General features: G+C 53.7%; 2 protein-coding genes across 2 annotated transcripts in view; one reads left to right on the forward strand and one right to left on the reverse strand.

Moving 5' to 3' along the window:
• Nucleotides 1-4,167, forward strand: part of TCOF1 (treacle ribosome biogenesis factor 1) — a 31,641-nt gene extending 27,474 nt beyond the window's left edge. The window contains exons 23-26 of the mRNA XM_054718039.1: nt 571-1,062; nt 2,221-2,318; nt 3,024-3,067; nt 3,771-4,167. Coding sequence (XP_054574014.1) covers nt 571-1,062; nt 2,221-2,318; nt 3,024-3,050 — 617 coding nt within the window. The 3' untranslated portion in view covers nt 3,051-3,067; nt 3,771-4,167. The remainder of the gene's footprint in view (nt 1-570; nt 1,063-2,220; nt 2,319-3,023; nt 3,068-3,770) is intronic.
• A 1,098-nt stretch (nt 4,168-5,265) lies between these two features.
• On the reverse strand, nt 5,266-13,691 carry CD74 (CD74 molecule). The gene is made up of 9 exons (XM_028161570.2): nt 13,429-13,691; nt 9,956-10,128; nt 9,674-9,753; nt 9,103-9,165; nt 8,290-8,385; nt 7,884-7,971; nt 6,721-6,912; nt 6,142-6,204; nt 5,266-5,858 (listed from the first exon to the last, which is right to left on the reverse strand). The coding sequence occupies exons 1-9, from the start codon at nt 13,503-13,505 to the stop codon at nt 5,848-5,850; spliced, it is 843 nt and encodes a 280-aa protein (XP_028017371.2). The 5' UTR covers nt 13,506-13,691; the 3' UTR covers nt 5,266-5,847.
• Between the last annotated feature and the right edge of the window lie 1,611 nt (nt 13,692-15,302).

Raw genomic sequence — 15,302 nt, forward strand, 5'->3', positions numbered from 1 at the left:
CAAAGGCTGCTCTAGAAGTCACTGGCAGGCGGTTAACCTGCTGATCAACTGCCACGTGTGCATAGCACACCCATCACCCCCGAGCCCCGGGTCCTGGACAGGAAAGGGGTGGCCCACTGTGTGAACAGAGGGGTGTGAGATGAACAGGTGCACAGCCGTCAAATTTATGTGAATCTACAGTTCAGAATACGGGGACCTCACTGTTCACCCGACCCCTCATTTTACAAACATGGAAACAGACTGGGAGGAGCAGGGCCACACAGCCAGTCAGTGGGAGACAGACCCAGAGCCCAGTCTCCTGCCTCCGGGCTCTGGACTCCTTGTCTGACCTTCACTGTGCTGATAGATCCCAGGCCTTTCACTAACATCCTGGAGTTCTGGTCAGTTCCCAGCCTGAACTTGAGATTTCAGTGTGAGGAGACAGAAAAGAGCTCTAAGGTTGAAGGTGGGAGGAAGATGTGAGCCATCTACCAGTGTGGGCAGAATGACCTCGGACCCCTCTGGCTCTTGTACCGTGAGAGGTCTGTTTCCCGGTCCCGCAGGTCCATGTCACACGTCCTCTCCCCACAGGCAGAAGAGAGGCCAGCACCACACCTCAGAAGCCCGGCAAGGGTGCCGGGAGCACCGAAGCCTCGACGCTGGCCCTGCACAGCGACATCGCCCGGCGGCTCCTGAGTGAGCCCTGGCCCCTGAGCGAGGCCCAGGTCCAGGCCTCGGTGGTGAAGGTCCTGGCGGAGCTGCTGGAGCAGGAGAGGAAGAAGGCTGCGGGCACCGCCAAGGAGGGCAGCAAGAAGAGCCACAAGCGGAAGCTGTCGGGAGAGCAGGCAGCGGCCAAGGCCCCCAAGAGCAAGAAGAAGAAGAAGCTGGCGGCCGGGGGAGGCGGGGAGGGTGCTGTTTCCTCGGAAAAGGCCCCCAGTACTACCCAGGGGAAATCTAAGAGAGACACAGCAAGTGGTGGCAGCAAAGAGAAGGACAAGCCAGAAGGGGAGCCAGAGATGGTGATGGTTGAGGGTGGAGGCCAAGCCAACCCAAAGAACAAGGAGAAGAAAAAATCTGACAAGAGTAAGTGGCCATCCACAGCCTGGAGCGCGCTTCCCCAGCCCTGTGCTGAGGGCTGTCTGTCACCACACGGGCGGGACAGGCCCTCAGCCAGCACAGAAGGGGGAGGGTGAAGATGGTTTGTCCAGGGTCATGGGGGGCAGCTATTGACAAAGCCAGAATGACCCCGGAGCACCTGGGCCCACTGGCAGAGAGACCCAGTGCTCCAAGATGGGGCCTGCTCCCCACAGTGCTCGGTGCACCTTCAGCTTCAGGCTTCTCAGTCCGCGCTCCTAGACCGCAGCTCCCCGCAGTGGTACAGCTGCCCCTGTGAGCTCTGTGCCAGACTGCATGCGGCGGGACCTCATTTAACCCTGTGTAATAGGTGATACTGCATTCCCACTTTCCATGGAGAGTATCTATATTAATAAAATGGTGATATGCTAATTAGACTGGATAGACCAGACGTTCTTCCAGACAAAGCCATGGTGGCAGTGGTGGGGGCCGAGGCAGAGGCGGTTAGGGGTTTTCAGGCCAGCAGGGGAGAGCAGTTAGGGGCAATCAGGCAGGCAGGCAGGCAGAGGCGGTTAGAGACGATCAGGCAGGCAGGCAGGTAGGTGAACGGTTAGGGGCCAGCAGCCCTGGATTGTGAGAGGGATGTCCCAGATTGGAGAGGTGCAGGCTGGGCTGAGGGACACCTCCCCGCCCCGCCCCCCATGCATGAATTTCGTGCACTGGACCTCTAGTCTATAATAATAAAAGTGTGATACGCTAATTAGACTGGTCGTCCTTCCGGACGAAGCCAGGGCTATGAGGAAAGCCTGGGTCCCAGGCGCCAGAGGGAAGCCAGGGCCGGCAGCTGGGGGAAGGAAGGCCTACTCTCGCACGAATTTCATGCATTGGGCCGCTAGTCTTAAATAAATGTGTCAAAGTGAGTTAAAGAAAAATAGTAATACTCCAGGTGTTCCATAGGTGGGGCAGAAATTATGAGGCCAGGACAGGTGGTCACAGGCCTGAGGGCCTGTTTTCATGGCTCCCCAGGGTGTGGGGAGAGCTGGGGACCCAACATCGGGAGGAGGGACTCCTAGGATCCCTGGAGACCTGCCCTGCATGTCTCCCAACATTGGTCCCAAGACTTAAACTTAACATCTGTTATTTAGGAAGTTTACTTTCTTCCCTTAGAAAAAAAAGACAAGGAAAAAAAGGAAAAGAAGAAGAAAGCCAAAAAGGCCTCAACCAAAGACCCTGACTCACAAATACAGAAGAAAAAGAAGAAAAAGGTAAAGTAGTTCCTGGGGGTTTCAGGCCAGAGAAGGGACCTAACCTCATCCCCAGGGGGAATGTGATGAGCCCCATCCTGTGCATGGCAGGCGACAGGGTGGGAGCTAGACCAGGGTCCTGCCCCATTTCCATGGGCGGGGAGTGTGTGGGGGTGAGTTGTGACTCTAGAGTAGAGCCCCGCCCCCCTAAGGAGGGACAGGTCTGTGTAGAAGTCGTGGGAGTGACCTCTGCCCTGTCTGAGGTGGAAGGATGTCCCTGTGGCGGGAGAAGGAAGGAAGCCCAGGCACAGGAGGCTGTTAGAGGTCCCAGGTGGGAGAGGAAGCGTTCCCCGAGATGTGGTGCCCCAGCTGGCAGGGACCCCTCCACAGAAACACTCACACGTCTGCTTCATGGGGGTCAAGGCTGCTCACCTGAAGGCTGGGGGTGTGGGGACTCGGCACCTGTACAGATGCCTCACTGGCCCCCAGGCCTTGGCTGTGTTCAGGGAAGCTGAACATCTGTGCCGCACAGTTCTGGGCTCCTTCCTTGAGAGTGTGTGGGGCACCGTCCCTGTTCTCGGGAATCCCTGTGCACCCAGCATCTGTTCTACGGGTAGGGGGGGAAGCCTTTGATCCTCAGGAGGCAGCCCTCATGCCCTCCTGGTGGGGGCAGCATGGGTGAGGAGACCGTCAGGTACAGGAGTCTCTCACCTTCTCTTCTCACAGAAGAAGACAGAGCAGCAGACTGTCTGAGAAGCACAAGACATCAGGTACACATCCTGGCCCAGGGACCCTTGCTGAGCATCTGACCCCTGGAGAGGGGCGGGGGGCTGGAGGGGTGGGGGTGGGGCTCCAGCATTGCCGTGGTCCCCAGGAGCCAGGCAGGACCTGGGAGGTGGGCCCCACAGGAAAGGGGTGGAGAAAGGTTGTCACTCACGGTCAGTGGCCGGCACCCGGTGCTCCCTGGGTGCAGACACTGCACATGGCCTAGGAGATGGGCACGGGGATGGCGCCTCTTTGTGGATGAGGGTAAGGCTTGAGCTCCTCTCTCCCTCCCTGCAGTCCAGTTCCTTTTCCTTGTAATCAGTAACTTGAGGGCATTTGCTCATGGGAAAGAAGGTGGTTTCCCCGAGAGGAGCCATTTGATGGGCCTGTGCTTCCCGGGCGGTGGGGAAGGGGTAGCGTGCCCCGCACTGAGCAGGCCCAGCAGGCCCACACCTGCTGTAAGTGCCTGCCTGGGCTGGTGGCAGGCGTAAGGGAAGTTAGGCCCTCAAGCACTCAGCCGACTTCCCGGGGCGTGGCCAGTGCTAGTGTCCACCGTAGTTAGTTGATGCCTGTCCCCTGCATCTAGATGCCAGGTTTTGATTTGATTTGATTCTCCTTGATGCAGGAAAAAAGTCAGGAAATCTTCTGTCTCGTGTGTTTCCTTCCCCATGGGTTGGAATGAATTTTTAATTTCCCCTTCCTCCCCAGAAGACGGCCAGCCGCAGTGTCGGTGCTGGCTCAGCCCACAAGCCCTGCAGAGGTTGGTCCGAGGAAGAGGAGGGAGTGTGCCCAGTTCCGAGACCTCCACTCGCTGACCCCGCACCTGACTTCCACCCTGACACAGGACACTTCGTATAGATGTGTACAGTATATATATATATATATGTGTATATATATATTTTTAAGTGACATGCCCCTCCCTCCTCAGACCCAACATGCCCAGAGGCCTCAGGACCTTCCAGCCCTTTCCCCTGCAGACCCAGTGAGGCCCAGCCTGCCGCTCCTTCCACGGCCCTCAGTTTTTTCCTGTTTTGTGTTTTTGTAAGAACTCAGAAAATAAAAGACTTGAAGGAAAGGTGCAATTTCAGTGCACCTGGGGCAAACATTTTGCAATTGATTTATTCTTGGGAGTCTGGCTGACACTTGGAGGGGAACAAACCATGGCTCAGGATTTGTTGACTACGTGTCGAGGTTCTGGGGTGCTGTGCTGAGTGGGACGGTTTGCCTCAGTGAAGTACCTGGTACTAAACTGGTAGGGAAGGCTTCCTGGAGGAGGTGGCATAGCTAAGAGGGAGCGCAAGCATGGCCATGGTTGGTTGCCAGGTGCTGGGGAGGCCAGACAAATACCCAGAAGGCAAGAAATGGAAGGGGGCTTTCTAAGCCACCTTTGGAAGTTCAGTTAGGACTGGAATTGTGGGCAGGCCCTGTTGAGGTACCTGGTGGAGAATGGCTGTGGCGGGCACAGTAGGAACAGAAAACCCGTTAGGACTGAGTTGCCCTTGTATCCAGGTAACAAAGGTTCTGAAAAAAGGAAGGCAAGGAGGTGAACTCGAAAGACATGTCAGGGTGACGTCTCCAGGACTTGATGGCTAGCAGTGCAAAGGCCCATTCCCGGGCCCAGGGCAGTGAGCACCTGGTCAGGAGATTTTCCTCCAAGGTTTTTAGCCTCCTGCGAAGGACAGCGAGGGGCCGGGCAGAAATAGTCAGCACTGAGCTGGGGAGGTCTTGGAGACTGAGGTTAGCATCCAGCTATACCCTTATCTGGGGCGCCCTTGGACAGGCCCTCAAAGCTTCTCACTCCCCGTAAGTGTGTTGGTCTAGAAGTCCTGGAGGGCTTCGTTGAAATGGAGACTTTACCCAGAACATTTTGATTTTGGCCTCCTCTCGAAAGTCAAGAAATTTGGCAACGGGCTTCTGCGGCTGCTGGGGTCCTTGTGTTGTTGCATTTGATTTCTTAGTATAGCAATGATAAGGGGGTGTGAGGAGATGGAAGCTGGACCAAGAGGAGTAGGCGAGACCCTACTTCCTGTTGAAGCAGAGGATGCCTCTGGTTAAACATGGAAACCAAGTGTGTCTGTGTCCTGCCTGGCCCCACAGGCATCTGTGTTTGGGCTCCCCAGGTTGCTTCCTCCCACCCAGACCATTGGATTCAAGATCTTCAGCCAATGAACCAGATCCCAACAGAACAGCCAGGAACCGAAAGTGTTCTACTTACTACCTTTTATTAGGAACCATGTTGCTAAGGGCTGATGGCAAGCTTGCTGCGCAGAGGGAACTGAGCGTTGGCAGTGAGGAGGGGCTGTGGTGGAGAGGCTGGTTCAGGGGAGAGGGAAAGGGTGGCTTATGCCTCAGTTACATAGGCTGGAAAGCCAAGGCTAAAGCCAGAGGGAGAAGTGTCGTCCCCTCTCCTGCACCTTCTCTCCTTATCCATGGGTCTAGGTCTTGGAGCTCCATGTTGGGGGCTGCTGTGGTGTCAGAAATGGGGGTCAGCCTAGCTCATGGTCCAGCTCCTGGGGCCTTGTGTGTCTGCTGATGGATGCGGGCTTGGGCAGCAGGGCCCTCCTGTATTGTTAATCTGTGCTGTCTGATGTGATTAACACTGCTGTGTCCAAGGATGATGGAGAACCAGGTGCCAGAGTCTCACATAATGAGGTGCAGGGTGGGAGACGGCGGGAGCAGGGCATGTAAGGGGAGGAGTATGTGGCTAGGTTTGGGGGACAGAAGAGAGCAAGGAAGCTGTGGCCATGCAAGGCTGACTGGGTGCTGGTGTCTTCGATTGCTGTTCTCACATGATGGCTAGAGAGATAAGCAGCAGGTTAGCTTGGAGTCACCATTGTCCCTGCCCCTTCCCAGCATCCTGGGGCCTCAGAGCAATTAAGGACTCTCCACTCTCCAGTGCCCCCTGCTCAGGTACAAGTACTGACTATGATATAGACACCCCCAGCACTGTTCCTCATCTCTAAAGTAGACATCTCAGGGAGGGTTCTGGAGAATGGGCCAGGATCATGCTGTGCTGGGCATCCACCCATGAGGGAGTTGGCCTAACTGGGGACTGGGTCCCCTCTGGAGGGGCCCTTACCTTGGACCAGATCCTGCTTGGTCACGCCCAGCCCAGATGACGGATCCTCCATGTCCAGTGGTTCTGCAAAGGAGCAGCAAGGCCATTAGTTACATGAAGTCCAGCTACTGTACCCACTGGTGAGGGGTCTGGGTTATTTCTTCCCAACCTGGGCACAGGCCGATCCTGGAGAGCAGGTGCTGCTTGGAAGGATGCGTGCTGGATGGCGGCAGTGAAATGTAGTTGGGGAATTGAGAGAAAGGCCAGAAAGGGGGTGATGAGATGAAATGGGTGGGTCTGTAGGACTTCTGGATGCACAGTGGATAGTGAGTGGGTGGGTAAGAGTCACAGTGAAAGGATCAGATGAATGAGTAAGTAGATGAGTGTGTATGTAAGGAGAGAAATGATAGATGGACGAACAGATGAGTGCACAGGGATGTAGATGGACAAACGGTGGATGCGTGGCTGAGTGGCTGCCCCCCGGGAGCTTACACCTTGAGTGTCCTGGCCACATGTGTGCCGGGAGGGGCTTCTTGGCCCTCAGCCTTCCTAGTCCTTCCTGCTCCTTTGATACTCCTTGGCACAGTGGCCACTGCTTACCACTGCAGTTATGGCGCCCACGGCTTCTGGTGTGGGGGACCTCGGTGCCGTTGGGGAAGACGCACCAGCAGTAGCCGATGCTCCCAAAGCACTGGAGCGGCATATAGTTGCCGTTCTCGTCGCACTGGGGCTTGAAACGGCCCGGGTGGATGGCGGGGATGCGGCTGGCCTCTTCCAGGCATTTGGTCAGCACTGAAGCGACAGGCATGGTGAAGACAGTGAGTGAGCAGACTCTGAGCCAAGGTCTCAGTAGAACAGAGATCCACATACCACTGCTGTGGGCCTAATGCCTTCTGCCCAAGTGGCTGTACTCGCTCTACCCATTGCACAGATGGGAAAACTGAGGACTGGACCAACAAGGTCTAGAATCAAAGAGGAAGTGAATTGCTGTGTGGGTCATTCATTTTAAAATTTGATGATTTCTTCCAACACTCCATGCCTATTAAAGCTTGGAATTTCACCCATGATTCTGATTTCTAAGGAAAAGCAATGGACACCTTGGTAAGTCTGAGCTTCTGTTACTGGGGGTATCCAAGTAGAGATGGGGGTTTGTTTGTGGATGTTGTAGAAAGGATTCAAACATAAGCTGGGAGTTGGTTGAGATAGCATCTAGTGCCTTCTATGAATGTGATGAAAAAATCTGAGGCCTACAGGGGTGGACCCCTGATTTTCTACTTCCTAAACTGAAGCCCAGAGGGTAGAAATGCCCAATGCTGCATGACAAGATTATGACCAGGATTAAACATGACATTCTTCAAGGCTTTAGAGCTGAAAATCTTGGTGTGCATTGTCCATAGAGTGGAAAAAAAGGTTCTCTTGTCTGGCATCCGCTGTCTGTGTGACCTCTGAGGGGTGGGAAGGTCGTTGCAATGACTCCTGGGATGTTTCAGGTGGTTTCTGCTCCAGGCCCACTTGCCCAGAGCCATCCTCCACAAGCAAGATCTCTGTACTCTGTGGGCCCTCAGATCAGGATGGGGGCTGTCGGGGGCAGGGGGGCAGCCAAGCCCAGAGGAACAGGCAGGAGAGACAGGAGTGACAGTTGAGAGGCTGGGAGAGTCCAGTCGCATCAGGGAATGCTCTAGGCTCTAACTTCTGTAGCTCTGGGAGAGTCCCGAGAGAGGTCTCAGGAACCCTAGCACCCCAAGGCTCCCAACTCCCTGTACCTTTTGGTGAACCTTCAGTGAGCTTCTCCTCCAGCGAGTTCTTGCTCATTTCAAACAAGAGCCACTGATGCATCCAGCTCTCAAAGATCTAAAGGGGACAGAGGCAGAGGGTCAGGATCAGTAGCCCTCCAACCCTGCCTGGCTTTGCCCCTGAGGGCAGAGACATGGAGGGCCAGGCAGGGCCCCTGCACCCCATGGTCCAGCTGCATCCTGGTTCCCCCTTAGAGAGCCAGGGGGCTTGGTCAAGTTGGTTACTCAACTCCAAGTGCTTTTCCGTGTTTGTGGCTTTCTAAGTTCTGATAAGCCTCCTTCAGTTTCCTGAGAATGGCCTCCCCAGCCCCCCTTCACCTCACCTCTTCCCAGCCCTGCCCTAGGAGAGGGCGCCAGTGCAGGGAAGCGTGCTGACCTTCCAGTCCAGGCCCTCCATGGTGTTCTTAAGGTGCTTCAGGTTCTCTGGGAAACTCCCTTTCATCTGTGGGTATACCTTCAGGGGGTCAGCCTTCTGCAAGGTAGCAGGCAGGAAGTAAGGTTAAATGTGCAACCCATGTTCCCCTGGTCTTCCATTCTGAGGGGTGGACCCAAGCTGCAGCAAGCTTGGACTCTGGACCGCAGCCATGATGGAGCTGGGGGAGGGGAGACAGTAAAGGCAGTCTAGCTGCACAGGTACAAGACCCCAAGGCTGGAAGGTGGGAGACCCTGGTTCCAGAACCATTTACACCAGTAACCCTTCTACTCCTGCAGATGCCTACTCACTTTTCAGGTCTACCTCCTCCAGGAAGACTTTGTGGACCCCACCCTCGGCTAGGTTGGGTCCTCTGTACCTTTCCTCACAAAGCCCCCTGCATGTCCCTCATCACCTGGTCACTTGCCTGTTTCCCATGCTAACCTGGGGTCCCCATGGGACTGGGACCTGGGTCTGATTGCTCCCCTTATGGGCCCAGAGCCTTGCACAGTGCTTGGCACAGAGTAGACATGCTGCAGCAAAAACTTGAGAAGGAAAAAGTGGGTGCCTCGGTTTCTCCATCTCACTCAAAAAAGGTGGGGTAGTGGCGGGACTGGAATACATACAAAGTTTAAGGGCCACTCTTGCATTCCTTCACTAACTTGGTGAGCCCATATGGAATGTCTACTATGAGCCAGGCAAGGTGCGGGTCTTGCAGTGTGGCCTTGCCAGGGGCTTGTGTGGGCAGGCAGGGCTGCCCAACCGGGTCCCACTCACCAGGAGCAGGTGCATCACGTGGTCCATTGTGGTGTTGCCGTACTTGGTGGCGTTCCGCATGGGCTGTGGGAGGAGGAGTGGGGGGTGTCAGCACTGGCCCCCAGAGGACAGGCCCTGGCACGGAGGCAGCAGCTGGGGCCTGCGTAAAAGTCTAGAGTCCCAGATGCTCCACAGGCCATCTCTGCCACCTCCAGATGCGAGAGCTTGTGCAAGTCACTTTTCCTGCCTGCCTCAATGTCCTTGTTGGTCAAATCTGCATACACTTTCCCACCCAGGGCTTTGTGGACAGCAGGTCATTTTGTGAAGAGCAACGTTATCCATACATAAGGGCTTTGAGAATAGGAAGGGACCGTGAGATGCAATGGAGCATGAACAGCACCTTGTAAACTAGAGAGCAGGCCCTCACGTCAGGAACGGCCCCCAGCCCTGGGACTCCTCCTCTTCCGGAGGTGGCCCTGTCCTCCCTCAGCTGGGCTTTTCCTGGGTCAGCTCTTCTCCCACCCCTTGGCCCCTGCCCTCCGTCCAGGCTGGATAACATTGTCCCCTCGCACTGCCCTGCGGTTGTCCTTACCCCCTGGAACGCGTCCTCCATGGGCAGCGCCTGCATCAGCATGGGGGTGGCCACCCGCATCTTGCCCACAGGCTTGGCAGCTGTGGGGTCAGGAGGGACAGCATGAGTGTGGCCCCAGTGCCCAGGGAAGAGGGTACTCCGATCCGGGGCCCAAGATCTCAGACCCAGATGAGGAGGGGCTCGACTTCAGAGAGGACAGTGGGCCCAGCCAAGTGCGGGAATGGGGGCTCTGAGGTGAGGAATGGTGGGGGTGGGGTGTCAGGATGGAGGTGGGGCACGCACACTTGGGAAGCTTCATGCGCAGGTTCTCCAGCTGCAGGTTCTGCGAGGTGACCGTCAGCTTGTCCAGCCGGCCCTGCTGCTGGTACAGGAAGTAGGCAGTGGTGGCCTGACCGGCCAGGAGCAGAGCCACCAGGACAGAAAAGCCTGTGTACAGGGCTCCGCGGCTGCACTTGCTGTTGGGGGGAGGGAGGATACGTCACAGGAGAGTCCATGGAGGTGGCTGCCCTGAGGACTGGCTGGGAATGGGGGAATGTGTCCCCCCATTTCCATCAGCCCACCCACCTCCAGCTACCCCTAACACACATACACACATACACAAGAACAAGTGCCTATGGACATGCAGCTTAAAGACATTCCCCAGCCCCTACTTCCAACCATTGCTGGCCCTCCAAGTTGAAATCCTGGAGCTGCCCCTGGGTCTCGGCTGAGTGGGGAAGGGCCAGGGACAAGTGCCTTGTCCTCTCTCAGCCTCAGTCCCCTAGGTTCCCTCTGCCAGGGGGTCTCCTGAGGATCAGGCCTGCCCTCGAGGGGGGAGGAGTTACCATCCTACCCACCCAGCCCCTGCATTAAAATCAGAAAAGGGAAGGAAGTGGGACGCGGAGAGCAGAGCTTGCAGGCCCACCTGAAAAAGGGAAGTGAGGCCTTGCCATTTTAAGAGTAGGTTGGGGGCACTGGACAGTGTCGGGCTGGAGCTGGGCCAGTACCACCCCCACTGGTCCCGACTCTGTGTCTTTGAGCAAGTCTCTGCTATTCTCTGGGCTGACACATGGGTACCTCTCACTTCAGCATTTCTAGGCTTTGGTAGTTTTTGGAGAGCCGAGTGAGGGCATAGAAGTATTTCAAATGGTAATGTCCACTCAGAAGGGATTTCTGCAGGAGTATGGTGCCTAAGCTGGGTGACCTGGAGGAATTTCTCATGTTCTCGGGACTGGCTAGCCACACAGGGAGGTGGCCAGACCTCAGACCTCAGGGAGCCCTAGCAGCCATTGCCTTGGATGCAGTTTGGGGGCACATGCCTAAGTTACAGTATGGGGGGTGGAGGGTGTAAGGATCCTGCCCCAGGACCATGAGAGCTCCTGGCCTATTTTTCCAACCTCACCCCAGGGGTGGCACTGCTAGGACCCCATTGGACTCTGCAGGAGGAGACTGTTCCCTATTTACTCCAGCAACCAGCAAGGAAGTTTGGGAGGCTCCAGGACAGCCTTTTGCCTAGTAACTCATAGCATCACAGACACAGCTCATTCTCACTGGCTTCCTGCTTGCCAGCCCTCTGCACTTTCTGGGCCAACGCCAAGCCCAAGGGATCGTTATTTTAGAAGGAGAAAGTAAAAACCCTGTGTGGGGAAAGGAGGAGACCAGACAGGAGGGAAACAAATCCCATTCTTGGCCTTTCCGAGCCTCTAAAGATGGTGGAAAGGCCACCCAAGCCTGAGGCTTGCCTGGGATCACGGTCTCCAGCTCATTATCTACCTGCCCACTCCCGCAACCCCACCCCCAGTCCAGTCCCAGCTCTGCCTCTGACCATGTGAACTCAGGAAAAGCCCCTTCCCTTCTCTGAACCTGTTTCCTATAAGGCCTAAGAATCTAGAGAGTTACATATATTGAGGATGAGACCACAAATCTTAAGTAAGTTGAGGTACGAACATCTACTCAAAGGGTGATATATTAAATAAGATCCTGAGGATAAAGCTCTCGCCTCCATTGCTAGCACATAGCACTCCACTGGTTAACACTGGCTGCTGTTCTCAAGGGAGTTAATAGTTAACTTTAACATCTGGCTTCCTTCCTCTTTATACATCTTGAATGCCTGTCCCCTGGGTTCTGGACCAGGGCCAACTCATCACCCCTCTTCATTTCCTCCTCTCCACTGCCTCCTTCAATAACAAAAGTAATTGGTCAAAGTCGGGAGCCAACCAGAACTAGCAGGAATGATGATGCAGATGTTGCCAGGCAGAAGTGTTCACCAAAGGGTCTGAAACTGGCTCAAGTCTGGACCTGAGCCCACAGGGCTGAGCCAGTTTTAGAAGCAGTAACTGAACTAAAAGGAAAAACAGAAGGATTTGAGAAGGGGGAGGAGGGGCACCCTGGAGCCCACACTAGGTCTGCAACTCACTGGGTGGCCTGAGCCAGACAGGTCCCACCTCCCTGCTCTGCAAATTGTACTTATAGAAGGGGGGGGGGGGGGGGGCAGATGGTAGTCAGCTCAAACTTTGAAACCAGACGAGTCCTGGGTTCAAATTCTGACTCCAATATTCACTAGCTAAGATAACTTAGGTAAGTCGCTTACCAAAATGAGCTTTAATTTTCTCATGTAAAAATGAGAATAAAAGTGTATGACTCGGGGTTACTGTGAGAATTAGGATTGAGTTTAGCATTTAGTTATGTGTCCATAATTACTAGCAGTGGCTGAGCACTGGTAACAAGTACACAGTGAATGGGAACTATTATCATGGCTATTGTCATTATTATTACTGAGACCCAGAAAGAAGCAGTGATTTATCCAAGTCGCATGTGACAGTACAGAACCTGGACCAGAATCCAGCCATCACGGGAGAGCTGGCTGGCCCTCCTAGCCATAGGGTTCCCCAGGATTTTTCACAGACCACTGCTCTAATGGTCTGTATCTGGTTACCTGTGCCCCAGAATGCGGATCCTCGTGACTTCTCTGAGTGTCTCTCTCAAACCCCTTTCTGCCTGGCAACAGCTGACATCACATCTAGCTGTAAGTCCCAATAATTCACAAATTAATTTTTGGAGATTGGGGAGAGCAGGGGACATTCGGTAACTGCACTCTAGCCACCCCCCTTTGTTGAGGGAAACACATGGGTGAGACCATCTTGAGGCTGGCAGAGGGGTGTGGGGGTCCCCTTGATGCAAAGGAGAGGGGCACCGGCAGAACACAATCCACATCAACCCTCAGCACCTTCTAGAAATTTAGCCAGAACTCCCCTTGCCCTTTTCTGACCTTCTTCTAACATCTCCATCCCTCCTGTGATGGCCGATGTCTCCGTCTACTCTACTCTTGATACAAACACGTATGCCCATCCGTGGTTAGTAGGAGGGAACTCCTCTATGATGAGCTGCTCTACCAATCTTTTAGAAACTTTGTCCCTCCATCTAGGATCTATAACACTTTTAAAATCTGGTCCAAGATTTCTAACCTAGGGTTCATGGCCCAGCTTCAGGGCGTTCCATCAAGCCCCTGATAATGTGTGAAACTGGGGAGAAAGTCCAGAGCTCTTTTCTGATTTTCAGAAGAGACATACATGACGTAAAGTTAAAAGCTCTGCACTGCAGGAGCTCCCTGATTTTACAGGAGGGAGAACCGAAGTCCAGGGCAGGCCAGAGACTTGCTCAAAACCACCCTATATTGTTCGAGTTAGAGCCTAAGTCTGCCTCCCAGGACTCCGGTCTGGTGCTCCTTCCCAGTGCGGCCCAGGACTCGTGTGCTCTCTCCTACTGCTCACACATACCTCTCCTGGGCTGCAGGACGCTGGCCCAGCATGGGCAGCTGCTCATGGTTGGAGATGAGGTCGCGCTGGTCTTCCATGGTTGTGCCTCTGGTCTATCAAGTCTCTTGCTGCCGCTGCTGCTGCTGCCGCTGCTGCTGCTGCTGCCTCCGCTGCCTGTGTGTGTGAGACCCTGAACCCCTGGCTCACCTCTTAAAGTCGGGGCTGAGGAGAAATCTGATTCGTCCACAGGAGGCCACCTGGTAGAAGTGGAAGTGAAAGCCACAAAGCTGGAAATACCCTGACTTGGGCAAAGCTGCCTTTGATGGAGCAGGATAGGGAGGGGGAGCTTCCAAGGCAGGTAGAAAGGCCAGCGTGCTTTTATTGGCTGTCCAGTGCTCTCATCACTTGTTTCTGGGCAGACCTTTAGATTCAGAAGGCTCTTTGAATGTTTCGAGAAACCTCACCCCCTAGACAAGAAATCATTTTGAAGCAGAAAATACCTTTGTTTGTCTCTCCTTCTCACCCATAGCTATGTGGATGCAGAAAGAAGCTGCTCACCCTCTGTAAGCTTAGACAAGTCCCTCTCCATCTCTCTGGCCTCAGTTATGTTATCTCAAAATAGGGGAGGAAAGTTGGGTTTAGTGTTCCCTCTGCTCTCTTCTAACTCGAGCATTTTATGAACCCGAGTCTATGGTTTAAGTCTCTGGCACTAATACTTGCCACCCTGTACTGAGCCCACCTTTGTGCCAGGCCCTGTACTAATTGGTTTACATGCTTTGTTCCCATTTAAACTTTACAGTGACCCTTGGAGGACTGTTTTATTTTATTATCTCCATTACAAATAGAGACATGGAGCCTGTGAAGGGCTGTGTGCTTGCCCAGGATCAGGCCTCTAGGAATTGGTGAAGCCCATGTTTTTAACCACTCTTCCCTTCTCCTCCTAAGGCTCAAATTGTGTGGTTCAGATTCAGGAGAGGGGGAAAGGAGTAGGGACCGGGAAAGGGTACCCAAGGGAGATTTAACTGTGTTGGCAAAGTTTTATTTCTTATCTGTGGCTTGTATACAATGTTTGTTGTGGGGGTTTTTTATATATATTTTATTGATTTTTTACAGAGAGGAAGGAAGAGGGATAGAGAGTTAGAAACATCGATGAGAGAGAAACATTGCTCAGCCGCCTCCTGCACACCCCCCACTGGAAATGTGCCCGCAACCAAGGTACATGCCCTTGACCGGAATCGAACCTGGGACCCTTGAGTCCGCAGGCCAACGCTCTATCCACTGAGCCAAACCGGTTAGGGCTACAATGTTTGTTTTATTAATCTTATATCTTTTGTGTGTTTTTAACTTAGCATTAATAAAAAATTTTAAATTTAAAAACTTTGTGGGTCTAAGATTCAGTGAATCTTATATTTCAAGAGTGAAGGGAGATAGTATATATGTATTGGATTTGGGGGGGTGGGGGGTGAGGGGAGGGAGAACAGGCATGGCCTTTGATGCAAGCAGACCTGAGCTCTAATCCCAAATCAGAAACATCCTAGCTGTGTGGCTTGAGCTAGTTCCTCAATCTTTGTGTATTGTGTTTCTCCTTTGTAAAGTAACAACAATAATACTAAACTTCCAGAGTTGTCAGATTAAATAAGCATTTAGCCCAGAGCCTGATACAATAAGAAATGCTAGAGAAATGAAAGTGTTATTATTCAAATATTTACTAAGATATTTTCTGCCCTGATTTCAAACTATACTATGAATCTATAATTATCAAAACATAATGGGCCCTGGCCAACACTGGCCTGTGCCCCAGAGGGTCATGGGTTTGATTCCCAGTCAGGTACACATATCTGGGTTGCAGATTTGATCCCTGGCCCGGGTCCAGGCAGCAATCAATATGTCTCTCT

The sequence above is a fragment of the Eptesicus fuscus genome, chromosome 6 (genome assembly GCF_027574615.1).
Source record: "Eptesicus fuscus isolate TK198812 chromosome 6, DD_ASM_mEF_20220401, whole genome shotgun sequence".
Classification (NCBI taxonomy): Eukaryota; Metazoa; Chordata; class Mammalia; order Chiroptera; family Vespertilionidae; genus Eptesicus; species Eptesicus fuscus.

Bases quoted from the DNA above. Each gene is read 5' to 3' on its own strand.
- CD74 (XM_028161570.2), bottom strand. From the start codon at position 13,505: ATGGAAGACCAGCGCGACCTCATCTCCAACCATGAGCAGCTGCCCATG. The intron at 10,129-13,428 runs GTATGTGTGAGC...TCCCCCCAACAG, and splicing joins CGTCCTGCAGCCCAGGAGAG to CAAGTGCAGCCGCGGAGCCC. The intron at 6,205-6,720 runs GTAAGCAGTGGC...GCTCCTTTGCAG, and splicing joins TGGGCGCCATAACTGCAGTG to AACCACTGGACATGGAGGAT.